General features: G+C 35.3%; 1 protein-coding gene and 1 long non-coding RNA gene across 2 annotated transcripts; one reads left to right on the forward strand and one right to left on the reverse strand.

Annotated features, from left to right (window-relative positions):
• Nucleotides 1-4,805: 4,805 nt before the first annotated feature.
• Nucleotides 4,806-5,539, forward strand: LOC135076524 (uncharacterized). The gene is made up of 2 exons (XM_063970976.1): nucleotides 4,806-4,906; nucleotides 5,019-5,539. Exons 1-2 carry the CDS (start codon nucleotides 4,882-4,884, stop codon nucleotides 5,510-5,512), a joined length of 519 nt encoding a protein of 172 aa, XP_063827046.1. The 5' UTR covers nucleotides 4,806-4,881; the 3' UTR covers nucleotides 5,513-5,539.
• A 3,197-nt stretch (nucleotides 5,540-8,736) lies between these two features.
• On the reverse strand, nucleotides 8,737-9,607 carry LOC135076525 (uncharacterized). The gene is made up of 3 exons (XR_010258286.1): nucleotides 9,309-9,607; nucleotides 8,966-9,062; nucleotides 8,737-8,869 (listed from the first exon to the last, which is right to left on the reverse strand). It is a non-coding gene; the product is annotated as an uncharacterized LOC135076525 (long non-coding RNA).
• Between the last annotated feature and the right edge of the window lie 16,320 nt (nucleotides 9,608-25,927).

Here is a 25,927-nt window from a genome sequence, read left to right on the forward strand (position 1 = left end):
TTTCGAGAACGACTGAACCGACAAAAGCATTAGAAAATTTACGAAAAATAAAATAAAATTTTATCCCGTACAAAATGTTCATGGATTTTGTTATTTTTATTAAATACCTTTACGTCTGAGTTAAATGACACCGACATCAAGGTTCATCAATTTAAGTTTAAAATAATAGGCAGTAATGTATGAAAAAAGAGCTTCTATTCTGTATCTACCTATGCCCGTGTATTTTTGATCGGTGTCAAATCGGAGTTTTTGGTGCGGGGTACGCGGGTGTTGCTCGCGGCGTGAAGGTCAAACGCCCAAGGTCATTGAGGACTCTAATCGCCTTAACTGTTAAACTATGGCACAATATTCTTCGTAGAGTCTTCATTCTAATATTAGTAGTAAACCGCATATAATTTTCAACCCAGCGTTTGTATAAAACCAGCACAGATGTCCACGGAAACATCTGTTAGCTAAAAGTTAGCCAAGACTTTCAGCTTCCAAACGATATAAAATTGATACTAATTAGATATTTCAAACTTTGATAAACGAACTTTCAGCGGTATTTTAACTTCAAAATTCTTGTGTTTTAACACAAGAAGAACATTTTGTTTCTATGTCTTGGTATAATGTAATTTATATTCATATCTCATTACGATTTTCGTTTCATTCTACTAAAATTGCAACCCTATGAGCCTCTCATGTAACTGAAAATGGACAATTTTCGCATCTCGCCGAAAATATGAATAGTTTGTTAAGTAGTTTGTGTACACAAAGTGTTGCTTCCATTTTAATTAATGTTGGATTGAAATGTATTTGCGTTTATATCATTTCAGACATTAATATAATTTCCAACTAAATTCATTAGTAGGTATCTGTGCTAAGCTGTCCTTTGAAAAATGTTTCTAAGTATTTGTATATTTGCAAAGTGAACGTTTTTATCACCTTTTATTTTGGTGTGTTAATAAGAATGTTTCCAATGATCAAGCAAACATAATATCCCAATCATAATCTTTATAAATATCAAAGAAGATTATTATATCAAAGTAAATCTATTTAATTTTCTATATTTAGTAAGGTCTCTAGAAAGTGTCAATGAGAGTAGGCTAGTGAAAACAGAAAATTAGTCTACCTACTTTATTTCCAATGGAAATGTAGGTTGATCCCTCTAATTCACACAATTCCATGTGAATTAGAGGTCCTGGTTAACTGGAAGGCTAACTGAAATACGACGTACCTACTCGTACCATACGATTTCCACGTAGGTACGAAATTACGGGCACGGCTAGTCCTAAAAATAAGAAGAACATCTGACGTAATTGTGCGCTTCTGAGAGGCGTTTTGTTCAATTTTCCAGCAAAATTGCAGCTTTTCTACTCAATGTAATTGCAAACAAGCGAAATCGCTTTTGTCGAAATATGTAGTCGCTTTCGTGATGAAAATGAAAACTTTGGATATGGAAGAGGACATTTATAATTATGCTTTGATTATGATATGATGAAAATTTAAATGAAAAAACAATTCAACTTAATTGAAATTTCAATAGAAAGATAAATAAAAAACAGCTTGTTTAAATTGTTCAAAATCGTAGATAAATACTCTTAAAATGATGTTATTATAGGCTTATTTTAGTTAGTATTTTGTTTTGTTATTATGCCACAGTAAGACGGTTAAATGTCGTCTAAAAATACTCTGAATGAGGCTACTCAGAGCTTTTCCGAGAAAAATAGCTTTGTGGGGCGCAAAAAATCAGGGAACATTAGATAAAATAGATGGGCAGTGACGAGCCACGTCCGAGGGAAGTATCGGTATCCCGCTATCAATACGTCTTCCCGAATCCCGATGATCAGTTATACGAGTATCTGCATTGTCGAAGGATATCTGAAGGCCTCACTCGACTAGGGTCTGGATCAGGGGTTCCTAACCTTTTCTGGACTAGGTGAAAATGAACTTAGATTTTTTTTTTTGTTATTTTTTATTTATTTATAGTCGCGTGTCCATGGGCCAGGACCATGTCCAAATTAGATAAAAAACAAAAAGAAACCTAAATCAAAAACTCTATGATTACAATATTATTATTTTAAAGGAATAAGTACGTCTTTAATCAGAAAATAAATTATTTATCAATCTGATTTTTGAGCTTTTGCATTCTTTTGCACATTTTTCGTAATCCTACTTATTAGGTACCTACTCAAATTCTCGCATGACACGCGAAAGTGTATCGTTCGTTTAAAATCGTTTGCGGACCATATCTTGTCCATGGGTCATCTCTTTCTTTATCTCCTGTGAACAATTCCTGGTTCACGGACCATTAGTTGAGAGCCACTGGTCTAGCGAGATGGGCTAACCACTTAGAAAACTTTATACGACTACGTGGGCGCAAATGTTATGGTGACGCGGGACTGCGTGTTACGCAGATGGATTTCTCGATGGTTGTTGCTTGAGATTGGAGGGTCCTCGACGGTCCTTTTTTGTATGGGATGTATTTTTAGTAACTTTTAAATTATATAGTTGTGTAGGATGGGTTTTTTTGAGATAGGAATGGTACATGCAAACCCAACTTTTGCTCAAGTGTATGTTTACACATTTATTCATGTCATGTTCATTCTAATGGGAAAAAGAAAAATTTTGGTAATGGACATACTTTTTCAGTTACCTACAAAACAAATTTTTGTGTGACGGAAATTGACATTTGTGTGGATATAACGTCTACAAACGTTATAAGTGTCGAATAGGTTAAATAATCAAAGGAATGCGAGCCGAGTGGTGTACAATCCCCAAATATTACCACCATGGTGATGCTATAAAAGTGTGCGGGAAACTAAACTGTTGGTTAGTAAGCCCAATTTCTATTTGCTAACTGGCCAAAATGCTCCATTTGCCCCTGATCGACCTATAAGCGGATGAAGCTGCGGAAAAGTGTCAATTTACTCCTGGATCGCGGACTATAACGATAACCATAACCAGCAAACAAGCCCTTCTTATTAATATCCATATTACATAGAGCCTACACATTTAGGAAAAAGGTAGCCAAAAATAAAAAAAGTAATCAAATAAATAGGAATGTTTACGAAATCAAATATTTAATTCGATAAATCTGTTATTTTGTACTAATAAGTACAGTCAAATAGATCGTTAGACGTTACCCAAAGTAGCTAATAAGTTCGTAACACGTCTTTGTTACAATTGGAATAAGGTTGTGTTATCATCTTTTTGGCCACTTTGGGTGTCACGAACTTTTTGATGCTGACTGTACATTCAGGTGTACATACAGGCCATTCGGCAGTGCCTATGTTATAAATGGTATTGCTCATAAGAAAATCTAATTCGGTTTTAGGGGCGAAGTTTCGGAAATCTTGGTTAATGGTTGACACCGCCAACTTTTATCCTCTTGAATATAATATACATAGCTTTTTGTATCACTTATCTTCCCATATAAATCACCTGCATGCCTACACTCGATATGTAAATTCCATGGGTCTCGTAAAAACAGTTTTGGTATTCAACCTCGGTACCCCGGGGCGTTGACCGCTTGATACGAGTTACCCTGGAAAAACAATGGGACCGATTTGTAAAATTTTCCGCTTGGTGGACAAATCTTTGTAGTACGAGTGTTAGCGACAATTTGCTTTAGCATATTTTATTCGGGGTTCTGTTTTAATTTTCATTTTAGTCCAACGTTCCAAAAAGTAACTCGGCTCTTTATATTTTTTAAACGTTGACAATTCATAGATAAAAAATATTTTAAAGGTTTTATTTAGTTAAGTATGCTTTAAAATAACATAATATCACCCAAACCCGTTTGTTTTCAAATTGATCACAACCAAAAAAGCTTGAAAATTTATGAAAAAATTTGTAGAGCACTTTAAAAGCCTGTTCTAGAGATTGGACATGTCTGTCTCCAGGGCTTACAAATACAATAACAATCCCTCTGATTTACTACTCATAAATAAAAATAAAGGTGTCACACCTGCCAGTACTTAACCATGCAAGTTTAATGTGCAATATTGCCAATCGAATTTGAGCTTCACGTCAAAATCGAATCAAACACTTAACACGTGAATGTCGCCAGTGAGTGACCTGTATACTAAAATTAATGGTCCAGACTTGTTTTGCAAAAATACGCTTCTATGGTAATGTAGGTAATAAATTTTCTTTAAGCTGCTTTTCGCTGTTCTAAGGCAGTCGGTTGATTTATGTAGATTGCAAAATGATAGACCCCCACCTTATGGGCGAATGATTATGATTATGAAAACGCGAGTTGCACAACGTCGCTTATGCGTCGTATTCTAAACAAGACAAGACTGGTCATTGTTTCAAAATTGTCTTTTAATATTGCTTCTGTCAACATAGTAGAAGGTATAATTTGGAAATCGGTTATTGTCACATTAGCCTGATTGACCATGACCATAATCTCTTTTTTAAGAAAATTATTTGTTTTCGGTTTGTTCGTGGTTTAATCCCATTAAATGTTGAAAATAGAATGTTGTTGTTTACACATTTTATCGTCGCTTTCACGTCTGTCTTCACACAAATTTGGAGTTTCGTGAAACGTGAAGGTAGGTAATCTAATTGGTTGTCAGTTGCCCGGAGTTCAAATGCCTTTCTACGTTTATTGCTACAAAATTGGAGTGATCTCGTGACAGATGCGTGCATCAGATGTCTTTTGGAAACAAAAATAAGGTTTAGTTGGATTGAACACGGTTAGACGGATAGGTACCATTTACGTATGCTATGTTCTTACTTCGTCTTAGTTAAAACGTGTCATAAGAGTCCTACGTTTTAATTATTCCTTTAACTAGTAATTTAACGGCCTCAGTTATAGCCGTACTAAAACTCTTTAACAATCCCGCAAGAAATTTGTTTTGCCATTACAAATGCAATTACATTAACATACACAACATGTTTTACCTTATTTTAGTAGCACGTGAGTACTATTGTGTTATTTTCAAATAACAAAAAAATATAAACCTTCTTAGTTTGCAAAGAAAATGTGAGTATTAAGTACTTTTTGTAATACACGTTTTAACTTTTCTCAGTGTGTCCATTCGTTACTACGCTAAATGCAAGTGAAATCAAAATACAAATAGACACCAACGATTTACTCAAACTACTAAGCGGCTTCATGAGTTCAGAACTCATCAGGAAGTTTGCTAATCAAATGGTCCAAAGAACTGCCATAAAATACGGCAGTTATAACAATCCTTATCACCCCGAAGATAACATAGTTAACAACATGGAAGCTGAAAATGCTGCGAACGCTCTCATTGATGCCAATTTAGAGAAAGATAACGATAACTTTTTATCTGGAGATGAAGAAAAAAATGAAGACCAGTTCTCAGAAACAGAAAAATCAAAAAATGGTAATGTGGGAATGAATACTAAAGAAAAAACAACGAAGACTGAAAACATAACCAAGGAACGGTCGAAATATCCTTTGTTACCAGATCGTTTCGAGAACAAAGAAGCGAAAGAGAATAAAAAAAATTTGAAATATAATCAAAGGAGATATGTCTTGAAAGGATCTAAATGATTTTGAAATTATAAATTCTGTCGAATACGTTCTACTTTTATTGAAACTGTCATTAAAAACTCATTATGAGAATAACAGTGAGTATCTAAAAGTTTTGTCTGCAAAAAAGATACTAAAGGTACTTTTTAACTTGTAGGTTTTGTAGGCTTTCAAAATGTTATTCACTCGCTTCGGATAGTGGTACTTTTTAGTTTTGAACGAACAAATGCACGAGTAGTAGATACCTAAACATTTTAATAAAATGACGAATGAAAAAAGCTCAATGCAAAAAATCATTTTTATTTTTATTTTCTGCCGTGTAACAGGGTTTTAACCAATGCTATTAGTTAGAGCAAAGTGCGTGCATGTAAATCTTTTTGAACAAGTTGAATTGAAAATATAGAAAAATATTTTTAATTGATTACATCTAGCCGCTTCGATTTCATATAGGGTAAACCGACAGTTATTGGGCGCTGCCAATCATTGGACAAAACGCAAAATGAATGAATACTTATTCCTTCAAATGCAAATTACAACTTAATGCCCTTTTAACTCCATCAGTCGGAATCTCTTAATTGTTGAAATAGAAATTCTATTTTTAATTCAATAAATAACTGTCCAATAACTCCTTTAAGTGTCCAATGACTGGCAGTTTACCCTATTGTTAGCCCCATTACTTTAAAGCACTCTTTCTCTCTTAAAATTTCCATTTCCTAGAAAATTATAAAGCATTTATAGCTAAATGCCACTGTTATTATAATATTTAAGTGTACCTACTCTTGTGTTCCAAATGATTACACGATGTTGCAAAAAATTTACAAGTACTTAAATCTTCTCATACGAAAGTAACATGAAAGAGTATGACTAGGCACTCTAATAGACTCTAGACTTTACAAGGTCGTCTAGCATAAGCCATTCTGAAAACCTAAGTTTGATAGACGATAGTGAATAATGAAGATGTGGACACAGTGGGGCATCAGAATTCCAGTGACGCACAAATAAGCCGGTACACGTAAACCAGCGCGTGACTTGCCATAATGCGTCCCTTGTCTGCTCCAGGCGGTTTTAATATCACTATGGAATAAGAAACTGCAGTAGGTCCACTCAGTTTTAAATAATAAATCGTCGGACATTTTTACACTGCGCCTCTTGTACCAAACTAAGTAAAGCTTGTACTGTGGGTACTAGACAACGGATATAAACACACTTAAATACTTTTTTTTTTACCATGAAAGGCCAACAGGAATATTTTTTAAAACTTTAACTGGACGTGTGGAAACGTAACGTGAGAGAGACGGGAAAATGCTCTTATAAGAATGTAAGTATTCAGGCGAAAATAAAAATGTGTTTATAAAGCAGGACAATGTTGGACAATCTCAATGTTAACACAAAATTAGGAAAAACTCTTAATGCTTCGCAAGATGAAAACATAAGTTTTTTTTATAAATATTTTTCATCACCAATTGCAACTAACGAAATGAACACTGAGCAGTACCCATAATAATATATTCTGTCTACAATATCGATACCTCTGGGCTCAAAGGTCGTAAAGGACAAAGTACGACTTTTCAGGAGAAGCAAAAAACGTTTTTTTATTTTTTTATTCGACGATAACTTTTTTGTTTTTTGAGCTATTAAATTATGACTTATGAAGAAAGTGCTTAGAATTCACAGCATTTTCCGAAGAGGTATTGAAAAACTGGGCTAGAGCTGTATTTACTGAGATAAATTTCCTTTACGCCCTCAAAATTACAATAAAAAGACCTTTACGCCCCTCAAATATTCGTCCTAGGCAAGTTACTCAGGTAGTAAGTCTATTTTTATTTCACAAAACTACAAAACTAAGGTAATAAATGACAATTTACATAGTTTTGTAGGTTTTCATAGGTCGTAACGGGACACCCAGGTAAGGTATTATGCAAGGGTAAATTGATGATTTAGCTTAAATATTTAATCTTTTATGGTATTTCATATGTAATATACCATTTCTTCACATATTTTTAATTAATTATGGTCTTTTAAATGAAATAAAACTATTTTCCGTAGCTTCATAATTTAATGCACATAATTTATGAAACTATTTAACTAGAAGTTTTGATGTCTTCGAACTAGAAGAAACTATTTCCGATATAAAAGCGAATTTAGGAAATAAAATATTATGACGCTTTTAAATAAAACTTCATAAATGTCTACTTTATAGGAAAAACCGAAACTAATTTAACTTTATTTATTTATTTAATCATTATTATTGTTTCGAAAAACTACAAATAGCGGACTTAATTCCATAGGGCAGTCTGTCCACCAGTTGACCTTATGATAATGCAGATAGAATAGGACACACAATTAACGACAAACGAAAACCAAACTATAATTATTCTAAATTCTAAATAGATTAAACATTATTAATTCATAGTAGCTTAAAATTATGTCATTGTACTTGGTATAAAAGTAGAAAAGTTAGGTAAGTAAGATAACAAGTAGGAAGGTTTTCATTTCAGTAAAGTACATCCACTTACTTTACTCCTACATAATACCGTTTTTAAAAGCCAATTATTTTTAATATAAAAATATAACTTTGAAAAAAACTTCATTCACGCTTTTTAGTAGATTAACACCCGTATTCACAAACATTACTTTGAGGCCTCATAGTGCGCGTGGATGCACAGGGTCCCAAAAACCTATTCATAGACGATACTTCAGTGGTGACAAGCACTATGCGTCCCTTAGAATGAACGCAAAGCTAAGGTAGCCAGAGAGCTGTATTACGCAACGCATAGTGTCTATTTACGTCAAAATTTTTAGGTTATTCTCGTTTTTGATGTTTGTTTGCTTTATTTATGGTTGTATTCGATTAATATTATCTTACAATGGATTACAGTAGTGAAGAAGAATTGGATAATTATATCAATGAGCAAAGTAGAATAAGTACCAGAAAAGTGATACGGGATTCCCAAAATCCGTTTGATTATTACAATTCAGACGAATTTAGTTTAGGTTTTCCAATGATGGGGTACTTTTCATACTTTTACCACTGATAAAAGAAGACCTGAGGAAATTAACTGCGAGGAGGCCTTCCAGTTCCACCTACATAATGTATCAATTGCTAGTGGCAAATAAAACATAAAATTTTTAATGAAGTTTTATTTTCATCAATCTTCAATGTCTAATTCAATTTTATGTAGGTATTTGTAGGTAAATCATAAATCTTTTTTTCATGTTCTAACAAATTATTTTCTCTTTCTTTCAATATTTTTTCTCTTTGTAGCCCCAACTCGTGCAAAGCCTGGTCTTGTTGTATATTATTCAATGTGGTGCGTTTGATTCTTGTTTCTGTCTTAATCTTCATTCTTGCTACTACTAATCTTAATTTCTTGATACCTGAAAAGCAAATTATGAATTTAATTCCTTTGAGTATATTCTGCTTAGTTATTCCTCATAAATCTACGTTCTATATATTTTAAAAACATTACTTACTAGTGGGTGTTGAGAACGTTTGATTGATTCCTGAGAAAGTTCTTTCATTCTTTGGGTCTTTAAATTATTCCAGCAGCTTTTCAGTTGATGTGTGAGCCTTTGTGAAAGATAAAATATGGTTCAGAATTGTACGCCACTGTTAGAGTTTCCCAGGCCTGCTTCGTCAACTCGATATTTTAGAGAGGATAATAATATGCTTGTCTTCAATAATAGGCCTTTCTCTTATTAAGCTACAATCAGCAGCTCTCTTTCGGAAGAAGAAAACGGCAGCTTTTTTTATCTGAAAAATAATGATTGAAACATGATTTTCACTATTATTATTAATCGAAGTATTCATACTAACCTGATAGTTGTAGTTTTATCCATATTTATTTAATTCACAAATCCACAAAATAACGACACATAAAAACCGTTGCACCGTTTGAATGACAGGAATGTCATGTCAGTTAGCGAAGTGAAGTGCGTAACATAAGCGAACCAATCACAGAACTCTATTCTACACTCTGATTTTGCATAGTCAAGGGTCGTTTAAGTATTGTTTATGAATTGAAAGGCTTGTCATATGGAACGCATTGAGAAATGTCTCATTTCGCATAGCGTTGCTGCTTTGCATAGGTAAGTATCGTTTGTGAATACGGGTGTAAGTCTCAACATAATAATATAATATTTTCCCATGTTGTGTAAATATTTTTCCTACTAGTTATACTTTATTAGCTGATCCAAATAACTTTAGAAACTATATTAATTTATTATAATTGTAACAGTCAAAACTCAAAAGTGGTTTTGACCAAGGGCGTTAGTCAAAATTACTAGGAAATCATTAAAAATAATTGTTAAGTGTAGCATTTGTGTGATTTGTGCATACAAAATAATGACACCTAATAGGTACTACAGTAAGGTGGCTTTTTTTTCTCATAATTTTTTTCTGAACAAATCAAGCTTTTTCAATTTTTATGACCATCCTAACTTAATTAGGTAATACGTTATTTTATAGCATGTTTTTATTTTCTTAAATCATCTTTTAATAATTATCTTTTACCTGACAAATACATAGTTTCTTCAAATATGAGAAATAATAAAAAGCAACATTACTTTACCCGATGTGGGTAGATGTCATCATTTTATATGTACAAATCACATAAATGTTACACTATAAAATAGTTTTATTACATATTTTTGATGATTTTTAAGGTTCTTTCGTTTGTTCCAAACGCACATACTTAAATACTATAAGAAACATCTATAAAATTTACCTTCACAGTTATTTTAATATCCTCACTGTGTAGATTTTTAAAATATTTGTTTAGATAATCTAAGGGCGTAAAGGACAAATTATTTAGACTTGGGTATGAAAATGTAAGGTTGTATAGGACAATAGATATACTACATGTACATTATACGCCCAAAAAATTGTATTTACTTGTTCTTTACTACCATGGTAACTGTACTAAAAAATCAAATGGTATTTACATCCCAATTTTCACGATGAATTCTGTTTACCTTATCAAATAAGATGGGTCGTAAAGGCACTTTTTTTGGGAATTTCGACAAACTAAATATACAGATCGATAGAGAATTAAATTCTGAGTAAAACTGTATAAATAACTCATTTTCGGTATTTTGTCCTTTACGACCTTTGAGCCCAGAGGTATCGATATAAGTAGGTAGGTACTTTACGTCAGTAGTACACAAACCGTCGCATATCAGCGTTAAAATAAAAATATGTTTTCTTCACCTGTGTCAGTATAGTCTTGAACTCAACTCAAGAGTAATTCTGAGGACAGCACCCACTGCTTCTGCCTTCACTGTACTTTGACGCAAATTCACCCCACATTTCATACTTAGATGTTCAAACGTGCATATTATAAATAACCTATTGAACATCGTAAATACATTGAACGTTAATGGTGGTGCACTGTAAAGACTTTTGGCAATATTTTTTCCGCCGTTTGTCTAAATTACATAGATTTTACTTACTTTAACAGAATTCTTCATTCAGCATTTATATATTTATCATTCCTGGGAGAAGATATGAATAGGTTTAGGTAATGTTTGAGCAATAAATTCTAGACCAATATTTTTGTACAAGATCTAACTATACATTTTTAGTGGAAAATTCAGCTCTCCTTTTGAATTCTAAGCAGGCTATCAGTAACCCTCTAGATTTTCAATTTCAGTAATTAGCCCAGTCGAAATAGACCCGACGGTTTCTATCAAATTAAAAAAAAAAACAATGCTTCTCGCATAATAAATTGAATTAGTTTGTCTACATAAGTATACAGGGCTATTTGTAAAATACGACCTTTCAGACTAGATAGCTTAAATTGTAAAGCAACAAAATAATAATTATAATGGGAGTACATACTCTATGTATACGACAGCACGTCAGACTATACATTTTTGTTACGAAATCACCTATATTACAACTACATAAGTGGCCACAGTGTTTATATTGACGTGCTGTAATGTATAGTTCTTACAACTCAAGAAGGCGCAGTGGCGGATTTACCAATAGGCCAAGTAGGCCAGTGCCTAGGGCGGCAGATTTAGAGGGGCGGCAAATTTAGCAAATTTTTTTTTACAGGAAAAAAAAATATAATTATACGTATACCTACACAATCCATATATAAATAAACGATTAATAAATGCACTGTAATATACATATACTTAGGTACTTATGTGATCATGAATTTTAAAATATTCCAATAGCGTTTCAATAAAAATAAAATAAAACTCTTGAGTAACACAGGATCTTCGGAGCCTAGCACGAGCACCATCTCTCCACAACTTCGTGTTATTGTTTTACAGGGTAGCCCAGAAGAAAATTCACTTTTGAACATTCAAGGAAACGAAAACTGTACATTTTTGTAGAACTTAAGCTATTGCAATTTAAAGGAAATTTAGTGCAATTTATTTTAAAATTTACTATCTTTTATTAATTTTATCGTACATGTGATTCCCTTGACGTTTACAACATTCGGTCAACATTTTGGAAAACTTTCGTAAGCGCTGATGCACACGACGCCGCTACCGCGCCGCCAATTTTTATTATGCTTTGTTGGCGCGGTGGCGGCGCGGCGGCGGTTTTACTCGGTGCGTATGAACAGTGTAGCGGCGCGGCGACGGCGCGGCGGCGGCGCGGTGGCAGCGCGGTGGCAGCGTCGTGTGCAGGAGCCTCAGATCATAGATCAGAGAAGCAGGAGCCCTTAGAGTTACCTCAAAATGGATTCAGGATAGATGAATGCTGCAGAGTTTTTGGATTATTAGAGTATACTCTGCTCATAAGGTAACCTCACAAAAAGAAGTCTGCTGGAATGAGATTAGCGCTTCTTAGAGGCAGTGAGATTTCACCACTGCTTTTTTGATTTCAAAGCTGCAAGAATTTGCAAGGTTATGACCGGAGCACTTGGTTTCATCAATATGGGGCTACGTGTCACACTTCAAATGAGAGCATTTAGATGGTAAGAGACATGTTCCCACAAAAAATAATTTCAGGCATGGGTGACATCTCCTGGTCACCAGGAAGCCCTGATCTCACTCCAGAAAATTATTTTTCATGGTGTTACATTAAGAATAGAGTATACTTTTATAATCCAACAACCATGCAGCAACTGAAGCTGAGCATTCGGCAAAAAATTGAAAATAGGTTTCAAAGTAATTCTGACGAACGCATTCCAAGATTTTGATGTATGTTGATCGAATGTTGTAAGCGTCAAGGAAATCTCCTGGGCGATGTAATTTAATAAAGGTAAATTTAAAAAAAATTGCATTAAATTTTCTTTAAATTACTATAGTTATTTCTATAAAAATGTAGGTAGATACAGTTTTCGTTTCCTTGAATTTTCAAAAGTTAATTTTCTTCTGGGCCACCCTGTATTACCAAGCCTTGGTCTTTCTGTTTACCTTTAAGAAGTTCTTAGCTAAATAAACTGGATATAGCACTTCGCATGGCTCTGTGCACATTCAGGTGAGAAGCTTTTCTTGCTTAAAATGGGTAAAAAACTATCTACGATCTATTTTAAGTCAAGAAAAGCTTATAGGCCAGTAGAATTAAATGTAGGAATTATTTCCGATTTAAAATCTAATTCTTCTGGCCTATTAATGCTTTATCTCTTTTGTGCATAGAGTCAGAACTTATGAAAAAGATTTCATACGTCGATACAATTAGGTAATGATTTTGCAAATTATTTTAGCCGAGGTAGACATACTTGTCGACAATCTCGAGAATTGAGCTCCCAACTGAAACTGGGTAGGGCGTAACATGGACATTCGACATAAGCTTCGTTTTGTCCATGTTCATCCTCAGGCCTACCTGTTGGGAAACTCGATTAAGGTCTTCGAGCATTGTGCCAAGATCTTCCAACGATTCTGCCATGACCACAATATCGTCGGCAAACCGAAGGTGAGTGATGTACTCGCCATTAATGTTTATGCCGAATCCTTTCCATTCCAAGAGTTTGAAAGCGTCTTCCAATGCAGCGGTGAACAGTTTCGGAGATATAACATCTCCCTGCCTAACGCCTCGCTGCAGTGGAATCGCCCTCGTGCTCTGCTCCTTTACTCGGACCGACATGGTGGCGTTTTTGTATAAGCACTTCAGCACCTCGATATACCGATAGTCAATACGGCACTGCAAGAAAGGATTTTTTCCTGGCGGCTTGGTGACTGGAATTGAACCGCCACCGGTGCAGACTGAGAAGATGGTGAGGTGTCTGCACGTGAAAAAAAGGTTGTCCGGCTTGCAGAAATTTATAGAAGTTACCGTTCCTTGTGTGAAATTAGAAAATGTAAATAAAACAGCTCCCTCTCAATTGACACAATTTATTTTTATCTCGTATGCTCGTATACAGTTAACAATTAAGATATTATAACCACTGTAATAGATAGTGCCAACCTCAAGGGATTCAGGGTCGTTAATTAGGTTCGGTTTGGTGAATATTATTGCCACTACAAATTTCTTAAAACTCAGCCTAAATATTAAAAGACTCTAATAGTTAAGATAACTGCACGATGTCAGGTCGGAAAGACTCCTACTTGAAGGATGGAAAAGTGGGTACCTTGGAAGCCATGCGGTTATAAGCCGTTACCCTGAACGTTCCTCTCTTCTTCCGGGGTCCAACGGGTCTCGCACACTTTTAGGCTCCAAGCAGCGTCCTCCACGGCCTCAAGCGCGCAGTGCCAGATGAAGCTCTTGCATCTCTTCGACAGGTAAGCGTTCAAACTCTTGCAGAGACAGAGGTTTGATGACAAGGAGGAAATGCGAAGAGATCAGCAGTTTAGAAAGGACAAATATTTCATACGAAATGAAGAGAAATTAAAATGTATGAAATATCATCAAAATATGGTGTTTAAATTATAGAATTGTGAAATATGAAATCCCGCATCTGAAACGAAAAATACGAGGGTCAGCATCACATGTGGGACGTGGCATTAGGTTATGAAAAAAACCAGCAATGGGAAATAAATACTTACGAAGACCGTTCGCTAATCTGAGCTTCACTCACAGTCTTCAGCATCCCAGCCCTCGTCCAACATAACGTTTAGGAAACCTCTGAAAGAAACGATCACATGAAATCCCACGTACTGGAATACGAAAAATATCAATCACGAAAAATAAATAAATTCTCCGACGGGAACTTACCTCATGTGTGTTATTTTTATTTATTCATCAAGAAATTATCGTGGATGCATTTTGCACCACCCGATTTGAAATAAAAGGAATTACATTCCCGAAAATAATCAAATTGCGGTTGCGCACGATCGACAAATTCCTAAGTGATTTGACAGCTCCACTGACAGCCGCTCTGTCATAGACATCGCGATACGTTTCGTTTCGCCGTTTGAAAAAGTAAATACTGTACTAATAAAACCATGATGAAAACAATTTCCAGAACACTGAAAATATTCTATTTGAAAAATAGAATAATCAATATAAAAACACTAGGAAATGTTTCATCAAAGTATATTTCAATTAACTGAGCAAAAAGCGCCATCTATTGCAAATTAATTCTAAATCACGCCAATAGATGTCGCTAGTGGTATCCAAAATCAGAATATTGAGAAGAAATATTAATTTGTGAAAAAACAGCAAACGGCAACGTTACAATACCCTCCCCCCTAGACATTCGCACGGAGAAAGAATCTGAGCTGCCCTCAGCGAACTACAAACTGAAAAAGAGAAAAAAAAATGAATCTTTACACCAGAAAGACCCCCAAAAAGTCCAATTGAGAAAAAAAACTAACTTACTAACTATAACTAAACTTTCACAAAAGCAATACCAAACCAAAATAATCCATCTACCAGGACTGATGTTCTACCAGCCAAAAAAAAATCTCTCCTGTCCGAGCATCCAAAATTCCCCATAAAGTCCCAACTGTGAACCAGTGGTACTCGATTTCCCCAGTAAAGTAGAACTTGACATGCAATTCTACTCGTTCTTTTTCCAAAACGTTGTTAGGCTATTTCGGCCATAACTAACATTATTTGCTAAAATAAAATAAAAATGCCTGGGTTATAAAACCGCAGAACAAAACGTCGCTGATAACAATATAATTGGACGTCATCGCAACAAAACACAACCACAGGGAATAGTGCTCAAAACACATGATGTCATCCCTGGAAACAAAAATCTGGACTATAAAGTCACAGAGAAAAAAAAACACGAGGCAAGTATACAGCAGATACTTGTCCACTCGAAAAGAAAAAAAAATCGCATACCCTAAATGGGGCGATCACAAAAAAAAACTAACCTAAAGGTTTCCCTAAAAGGGAAAAGTAGCCTTGGCGTCATTGTTGGTAGAATACCAAACAACACTTGTGAAACAAGTCCTACGGCTGAGAACCCTGGCAAAAAAAAAAACTATTCGGCGAACTGAGGGTGAAAACAAAAGACAAGGATTAAACCTTGATGTCCTTGATATGCCAAGTACCGAGAGGCTTGCCATTGTGAGCAATTAACTCGTAAACAAGCGGAGATAGTACCTTCTTGACAATGCACTTCTCGTACTTTGGGGCAAGCTTGGTAGCCTTGAACTTCTCAGCGTCACTCTGAATGTACGTTTTGCGCCACACCTCCTGACCCTCTGAAAGTTTGACGTTACGTCTTCTGGGGTTGTAGTACCTGGTGTTCGTAGCGTGGGCCTTCAGTAAATGCGAACGTACCTTCTCGAACACTTCCTTCAAGACGCCAAACTCCCCTGCATAGTCTTCTCTTGGCATAGCAACTTCATACTCACAGTCGTCCGTTTGCTTATAAAAGGAGCCATTTATTATAGGTTCTCTGCCATGAACCAAAAAGAACGGTGTAAATCCGGTAGATTCGTTCACAGCACTGTTAAGTGCGAACTGAATCTTAAACAAATTGAGATCCCAGGTTCTATGATCTTCTTTCACGTACGAAGATACAGCAGTCATTACTGTTTTGTTATACCTTTCGACCAAGTTTATCTGTGGCGTATATCTAGGACCGTAATGTACACGAGGGACGTTATATTTCTCCAACAGGCTACGAAACTCCGATCCCGTAAATTGAACCCCATTGTCGGTAATTACGGTTTCAGGAATTCCATGAGCCAGGAGAACATAGTTCTCGAACGCCTTTGCCACAGCTGCGCTAGTCGCGCGTCTCAAGGGAAATAGCATTGTATATTTTGAAAAACAGCAAGTGACCACTAACAGATGAATGTAACCTGATCGGGATCTAGGCAAAGGTCCGACTAAGTCTATCGACAAAGCTTGAAACGGTCTGAAACATTGCTTAGGCTGACCCATGAGTCCAGGTGTCAAGGTAGTCTTGTGTTTGTACGCGGAACAAGTTGTGCAATTTTTTACGAAGTCCATGACGTCGCGGTACATCCCCGGCCAATAATACCTCAGGCTCAATCTTCGGTGTGTTTTGAATACACCAAAGTGTGCTGAAGTCGGAGGTTCGTGGTTTTCGGCGATGACTGCTTTCCTCTTGGACTTGGACACAACTTCTTTCCAGTCAAACTCCTGTGTCAGGGTATATTTACCTTTACTAAGCCTGTACAGTTTCCCATTTTCAATGCGATAGTTGGGGTAGTTCTTTGGATAAGCCGTGCAACCATGTATCACTTTATTATACCACTCGTCATCAACGTCTACTGAAACTGAGGTATCTATAGCATCTACATTCAATAAACGCGAGAGAGCGTCTGGGACAACATTATCCTTCCCCCTACGATGCTCGATAGTAAAATTGTATTGGGACAGACGACATCCCCAACGAGCTAAACGACCTGTCGGGTTCTCTAAGTTCATGAACCATTTAAGGGAAGCATGATCCGTAATAACCTTAAATGGTCTGGTGCCTAGGTACGGTTCAAATTTCTCTACCGCAAAAACTACCGCTAGTGCTTCCCTTTCGGTTGCACTGTAGTTACGTTCATTCTTATTAAGTGATCTACTAATATATGCAATAGGATGGTCATTCCCGTCTACTGTCTGGGTTAGCATACCACCTATGCCGTAACTTGACGCATCGCAATGAACAGAAAAGGGCTTCTCAAAATCTGGGCATGCTAAAACTGGAGCAGAGACCAAACAACTTTTTAAAGATTCAAAAGCCTCTTGTGCAGCTGGGTTCCACAAAAATTTAGTCTTAGTACTGGTGAGGGCATTCAAAGGCGCAGCAATGGATGCAAAATTCCGGATGAACCGACGGTACCAAGAACAAGTGCCTATAAACATTTTAACCTCTTTCGAAGTTTTTGGTACCGGGAAATCAAGAATTGCACGCACTTTGTCTGGGTCTGTCCTCAAACCATACTCATCAACGATGTACCCTAAATATTTCAGCGACTGTCTAAAAAATTTACTTTTTTCGAAGTTTATCGTCAAATTTGCACTTTGGATACGTTGGTGCAGTCGCTGTAATAATAATAAATGCGTATTGAAGTCTTCTGCAACTATTATGACGTCATCAACGTAACAAAAGATCATTCCCTTAGTTATGTCACTACAAAAGGGCGTTCCGAACAACATGTCCATTAATCTTTGCTGACGAGCAGGTGCTCCGCAAAGACCAAATGGCATAACCTTAAATTTGAACAAGCCTCTCCCTGGAACAGTGAAACTAGTTTTCTCTTGTGACTGTTCGTCTAATTTAATTTGCCAGAAACTAGATTTAAAATCCACAGAACTGATGTACTTAGCATTTCTAAGGCTGTCTAAAATTTGAGGTATGTACGGGATAGCGTAAGCATCACCTTTAGTGACTGCATTAAGTTTACGGCAGTCTAAACAAAATCGCCATGAACCGTCAGATTTAGGAACCATAAGTACGGGATTATTCCACGGACTTTCACTAGGTGTAATAACATCTAGCTCCAGCATCTTATCTACCTCCTTATGTAACTCCTTAGATTTCTCAGGTGACATGGGATATGGCCTACACTTAATCGGTGAAGCTTCGCCTGTGTTTATTGTGTGCTCAATAAGATCCGTCCTACCTAAGCCCTTGCTTTCAAAAGAAACACTATGAAACTGTTTGATCATCCTGTCTGCCAATTCACGTTGTTCCAAGTTTAAGTTTTCAAAAGACTGAATAAAATTAATAGGCTTGTCAATGTTAGCTGAAGTTTTAATAAAATTTTTAGGTGCCTCTACGTAACAAATATTTTGAAAAATCTCTGGCATTAATTTAAAATTTTTCCAAAAGTCTACTCCTAAAATGACATCAGAGACAATTGAAGGAATGACATAAAATGTAATTACCTTTGTGACGTCCTTAAATGTAATAGGTAATGTGATGGTTCCTATAGTGCTACAGAAAGACCCATCAGCAACAGTAACCGTTGATGCACACGACTCATCCAAAGAGTAACCCAGATCAATGAAACGTTGGTGTGCTCCGTTACCAATAATTGAAATTGCAGCTCCAGAATCCAATAGTCCGCAAACAGTCATGTCTAAAATGTTCACGTTCAAATATGGCCGAACATCATTTATATTAGGTTTAAACAAAACCGAAGTAACGTTGTTGTTTTTGAAATAAGAATCAACAATGTCTAACCATTGTTTATTTTCAGAAGGTTCGACATCTTCTGAAATAACATTACTTCGGTTACCTGCTAGTTTTTTGAATTGGTAGCACTCTTACACTTAGCACAATTTTTAGTAGTGTACCCTACTTCACCACACTTAAAACATAACAACCGTTTATCCGTACAGTATTTTGTACTATGTGTATTTGCCTTACACTTCAAACATAAGAGTTTTTTGTTAGAAGTTGGTTTACTGTCAGAAAAGGGTGGTTGTGTGACAGCAGTAACAGGCTTTGGTGATTTACCCTTGTAAGTGTACTCTGGATTCATACACGGCTGTTTAGATGGTTCATTGAAGGTACTAGTTTGCTGACGTCTTACTTCAATTTTACGACATTTATCCTTGAGGTCAGCAACAGTGTCGAAGTCGTGTAAAGCTAACAATTCAGCATAGATAGGCCTAATATTATGTAACAAGATCTCAATCTTATCTTGTTCAGAAAATGGCCGTTTCAAACGCGAAAACATTCCATTCATGATAGCAAAATAAATGTGGGTAGGTTCATCCTGGCCTTGTGTACGAGAACGAATTTCTCCTATTAACCTATAGTCATAATCTGCAGGTGCAAACTCCTCAACCAATAATTCACTTAGTTCCTTCCACGACGAGACCTGATCTTTGACACCTCTATACCATAAAAGTGTTTGATCATGGAAAAAACAAAACGCCGACTTAAATAAAACACTATCAGAAACACCAAAAGCTGTCGCGCGTTCATTAACTAATTCCAAAAAGGAATGCACACTGGAATCAACTGAAAACTTTATGTTCCAATTTAAAACATTTACCTTCGATGACTGGTCCACAACAACAGTTTCCCTACAATCGTCTGAGTATAAATTGGAACTAGATTCGCCATCTGATTTGTTTGTGACAAAGCCTTCTAAAACTGAAAAGCACAAGTTCAACTTCTGTTTTAAGCTAGCATGAATAGCTGCGTCAACAGATTCCTTACACGCTGCTAGCCTATCCAGTCGGTGAAGCAAGTGACAATACAAAGCCTTCGCACGAGTCAGCTGATACCGCTCCTTAGTCTTCTTGAAATTATCTAGGTGTGATTGTAATTCCTTTAACTTGCCAGAAATATTGGGCAATTCCACACTAGGTTTAAGTTCTTCATCAATAATTTCCTCAGGACTAAACTCAGAACACAATGACTTAAGTTGTTTTTTCATTTTGGGAACTGTATCTTCCGGAGACTCAGATCGAACAGTTATCTCATAAATAAGTTCGTCGCGTAATAATGAATGGTAGTAAACCGTTTTGGTATCCATTGTAAAAAACTATGTGTAAAATAAACTAAGTGGCAAAAATATTATTTAAAAATTTTAGAATGAAAATGAATTTAAATTGTCAAATTTGTTGAGAATGGCACCTTACAAGATTGGATAAAACCTCTCACTTATGTTCTAAAACACACAATAACAACAATAATGTTATTGTTATAAAAATTATACAAGTAACTAACAAGTATGTAAATAATTTACAAAAAAAAATGTACTAGGTAACTTCAAATTAATGTTATATGTCCGCAGTGACACAAAGGAAATTGTTACCTTAGTACAAAATAACAGGTAAATAGGTACTTTGTTATCCTATTACATAAACTAATTTTAAATTTAAACAAAAGTGTTTGTCCTTGAAAAATTAATTAAAATTAAAGTAAGTAACGGGTTATATGTTTACATAAAGAAACACAAAAGCAGTGTAGGTATACTAAATTGATAACCTAACAATAAAAATGTTACTTACTTGTCCCAACTATAAAACAAGTTTCAACTCAACAAAATAACCAAACATTATGTAGTTCCTCATAAATAAGAGTAAGTACGCTCTGTTATAAATAGGTTATAAGTTTATGTTGTTAACAAAATGTGGGCCACAAAAATAAAATACAGGACAAACACAACACACAACATGAGAAATTCCCTAATTACAATAATAAAATAACTAAATAAAAGTGTATGAGAGGATAGTCAGCAAACAATGTCGCTTCTTTTATTAACCATCCACCCATAAACCTTTTACAAAAGGGGTGGCAATAATAAACACCAAAGAGGGGCGCCACTGCAAGAAAGGATTTTTTCCTGGCGGCTTGGTGACTGGAATTGAACCGCCACCGGTGCAGACTGAGAAGATGGTGAGGTGTCTGCACGTGAAAAAAAGGTTGTCCGGCTTGCAGAAATTTATAGAAGTTACCGTTCCTTGTGTGAAATTAGAAAATGTAAATAAAACAGCTCCCTCTCAATTGACACAATTTATTTTTATCTCGTATGCTCGTATACAGTTAACAATTAAGATATTATAACCACTGTAATAGATAGTGCCAACCTCAAGGGATTCAGGGTCGTTAATTAGGTTCGGTTTGGTGAATATTATTGCCACTACAAATTTCTTAAAACTCAGCCTAAATATTAAAAGACTCTAATAGTTAAGATAACTGCACGATGTCAGGTCGGAAAGACTCCTACTTGAAGGATGGAAAAGTGGGTACCTTGGAAGCCATGCGGTTATAAGCCGTTACCCTGAACGTTCCTCTCTTCTTCCGGGGTCCAACGGGTCTCGCACACTTTTAGGCTCCAAGCAGCGTCCTCCACGGCCTCAAGCGCGCAGTGCCAGATGAAGCTCTTGCATCTCTTCGACAGGTAAGCGTTCAAACTCTTGCAGAGACAGAGGTTTGATGACAAGGAGGAAATGCGAAGAGATCAGCAGTTTAGAAAGGACAAATATTTCATACGAAATGAAGAGAAATTAAAATGTATGAAATATCATCAAAATATGGTGTTTAAATTATAGAATTGTGAAATATGAAATCCCGCATCTGAAACGAAAAATACGAGGGTCAGCATCACATGTGGGACGTGGCATTAGGTTATGAAAAAAACCAGCAATGGGAAATAAATACTTACGAAGACCGTTCGCTAATCTGAGCTTCACTCACAGTCTTCAGCATCCCAGCCCTCGTCCAACATAACGTTTAGGAAACCTCTGAAAGAAACGATCACATGAAATCCCACGTACTGGAATACGAAAAATATCAATCACGAAAAATAAATAAATTCTCCGACGGGAACTTACCTCATGTGTGTTATTTTTATTTATTCATCAAGAAATTATCGTGGATGCATTTTGCACCACCCGATTTGAAATAAAAGGAATTACATTCCCGAAAATAATCAAATTGCGGTTGCGCACGATCGACAAATTCCTAAGTGATTTGACAGCTCCACTGACAGCCGCTCTGTCATAGACATCGCGATACGTTTCGTTTCGCCGTTTGAAAAAGTAAATACTGTACTAATAAAACCATGATGAAAACAATTTCCAGAACACTGAAAATATTCTATTTGAAAAATAGAATAATCAATATAAAAACACTAGGAAATGTTTCATCAAAGTATATTTCAATTAACTGAGCAAAAAGCGCCATCTATTGCAAATTAATTCTAAATCACGCCAATAGATGTCGCTAGTGGTATCCAAAATCAGAATATTGAGAAGAAATATTAATTTGTGAAAAAACAGCAAACGGCAACGTTACAGCACCGCTGGAGAGATTGTAACACTGCCCAAGTCTCAATCGAATCGAAGGCCTTCTCATAGTCCACGAACGCCAAGCATAGTGGTCTGTAATGGTCAAAATTGCAAATAATCATACATGTATATAAAAATGTTTAATACAGTGTGAGTCACGTTAAAGTGTACATATGAAAATAGATGAAACTAGACCTACTTTTATCGACAAAAAAGAGGTCAAAAAATTTTTGAGATTTTTTTTTAATTTTTTATAGATTTTTTTTTCTTCCAATTACTTATTGTAAAGAAAACGTAATAACTTTTAAACTAAGCGGTATATCCTGATAAAATAAAAACAGTAATAATGCTAAATAACAGGCGATACTAAAAAAATACATAAAATACACAAAAAATGCCAACAAATTAAAAAAAATGATACTTTTTGAAAAAAATCTGCTTTTAAATTCGTGTTTTTTTTGGTTATTTGATAAATTTCTCCAAAAAATGCCCCTATAGTAGGGAGTTTTTATTACTTTTTATTATTCTCTATCGTATTATCTTTGTGAAACCAAAAATTGCATGTCTCTATCCCTATCACAACATTTGCTATGATCGTTTGAACAAAGGCCTGCCACAACATTATTCTCCGCTACAGGTAGAGACAATTTTAATTTTAACTAAAATGTTTATTTTACTTCGAAATCTTTTGTTTTTATTTGAAATCTAACTTGTCTTTATCAAAATTACAAATCTAGAGCCATTTTCAGTTTCGTTGTTAACGAAGCTTTGAATGGCGCGCCCGGAGAGGCTTAGTTCAAACGATCATTGCAAACGTTGTGATAGGGATAGAGACATGCGATTTTTGGTTTTACGAAGGTGATACGATAGAGAATAATACAAAGTAATAAAAACCACCGGTTATTGGGGCATTTTTTGGAGAAATTTATCAAATAACCAAAAAAACACGAATTTAAAAGCTTATTTTATTCAAAAAGTATAATTTTTTATTATTTGTTGGCCTTTTTTGTGTATTTTATGTATTTTTTTAGTATCGCCTGTTATTTAGCATTATTAATGTTATTATTTTACCAGGATATACCGCTTAGTTTAAAAGTTATTACGTTTTCTTTACAATAAGTAATTGGAAGAAAAAAAATTCTATAAAAAATTAAAAAAAAATCTCCAATAATTTTTGACCTCTTTTTTGTCGATTAAAAATAGGTCTAGTTTCATCTATTTTCATATGTACACTTTAACGTGACTCACACTGTATATTGCGTCTTATTCTACCCTGACAAGACAATGTCACGCAGTTCACATAGGTATGCCTAAGCATAGGACAGCTGGAGCCTTCAAAAGTAATAATTCAACATCCTGGCATTTGGGTGGACTGTTATAATATAGATAAAGGTGGACACTCTTTTTTTTATTAAAGTCACCTACAAGTCGAGTAAAGAAGGCAAATAATATATAATTCTGTCAGGATGTTTGTGAGGTTCCTATTATCTATAAATAAATCTCCAATCAACAGAAGTAATTACAAACCTGTACTCACGGTACAAGTTTATCAGAATGGACTTCGTCTTTCATAGAAAGCTTACATAAATGTATGTTGTTTTGTTGTGGTAGGCCTAATACATAAGTATTATCGATGTGGTTTCAATATGTTTGATGTTATGAATCAAAACAAACATCGAAAGAGGTAAATACTTTCTCTGAAAACAGACGCCATGTTATAAAACGTTCTTGTATGTTCTAAGGTTTCCTAGTATGTAAATCCGTCAATTGACGAAGTATTAATTAAAAAATCACCATTCGACCAATTTTAAGAGACTTATCTAACAAACGTTTAACTGCTGAATTAAAAAATATACATTAATGGCCTACTATGAAGCATAATACAAAAAACTATAAGTAGGTATGTACATAAATAAAGTGAAAGTCCGGTAATACTCGTACATTTCTGTGCAACTACTTTGTGAGTACATTTTTAATGCTGCGTAGGTAGCCATGGTTTTAGAAACTGTTTATCAAAAGCCTTTTAACTAATGATTAATGAGTAGCTCAGGTCACGAGAACGACCTTTCCTGCCTTGCCTTTACAAATCCTAATTTCAGGAACAAAAGAGTTGTGCATGTTTTGTTTTCTTCACAAAGCATAACGTGACAAAGCTTCAAAACTTGTTATACGAGTACATAAGAGCAGTGGAATTTAATTAGGTAATTTTTGGATACAGATATTTATAAATAAAGTTATTTACCAAAGAAACAACATACCTATCTAGAATTTTTAAATATTGAACTGAGATTAACTTCTTCAAAAACAAAAACACTTCATCTTAAAATTCATCCATTTTCATTATAGGCCTTGTAATTTTACAAACACTTTACAAAAATGGAAACGTAGTTTTTAGATTAATTTTACTTCATAATTTAAAGAAACAAAAAATTTAAAAGTAGAAAAAATTAAATTTAAAAATTTAAAGGTATGTATTTTTAATAGAGTTTTTTTTCTAAATTTCTATAATAAATTAAGGTCCTACTAAAGTTAGAATCTGGTTTTGGCTCTATTGCGACGCAGAATGAGTTGGTATTTTACGTAAAAGTTAATTACGCGGCTCGCAACTCACAAAATTAAGGTTATGGCAGACTTATCAACTTGACAAGGAATCAACACCACATCGTCTTTCGCGAGCTGTCATCGCCTTTCGCGCGCTGTCAACCGTAAGGCGAGGCGTTTTCGTTACGGTGCGGATGAGCGTGTTTCAGTATGGACTTTTACACAAAGAATACTACTGACCGCCTCGAGTTGATACGGTTACGATCCCTTTCCGGTTTGATAAGTGTGCTACGTCCTTAACGCTCGTCTGACCTCACCCTATGTCGATTTGTCATTTACACGGTATATTATCGTGGTGCGGGCATTACTCGCATGGTGACTGAAATCGATCCGTGTGTGTCATTTATTAGTAGGTAGGCTAAACTTTACAGCACACTAGAGACTCCTAAGATGAGACCAACCGGCTTGTGGGCTTCATCTGATGGTAGGAGATACATAGCCCTTTGCTCACTTTTATTTTAAATCTGGTACAGAGATCTTAGTGTGAGTTTACATCAAACGTCTTCACTGGTGACTGCGTAAAAACATTACATAAATGTATGACGTATTGTACAGCGACCCTAGCGGATAATTTCAAAAACTAAAATCTTCATAGATTTTTTGACGCGCTCGCTAGTGACGACGTTTGATATAAACTCACACTAAGTCCTCTGTTCAAAATTATTATTGTCCAATAAGATGGTGTTGTTACCTACTCGCATTTTGTACAACCACTTTATAGTTTACTTAGGCTGGATCGCACCATTTTACTTTAACTTTGA

The sequence above is a fragment of the Ostrinia nubilalis genome, chromosome 12 (assembly GCF_963855985.1).
Source record: "Ostrinia nubilalis chromosome 12, ilOstNubi1.1, whole genome shotgun sequence".
Taxonomy (NCBI): domain Eukaryota; kingdom Metazoa; phylum Arthropoda; class Insecta; order Lepidoptera; family Crambidae; genus Ostrinia; species Ostrinia nubilalis.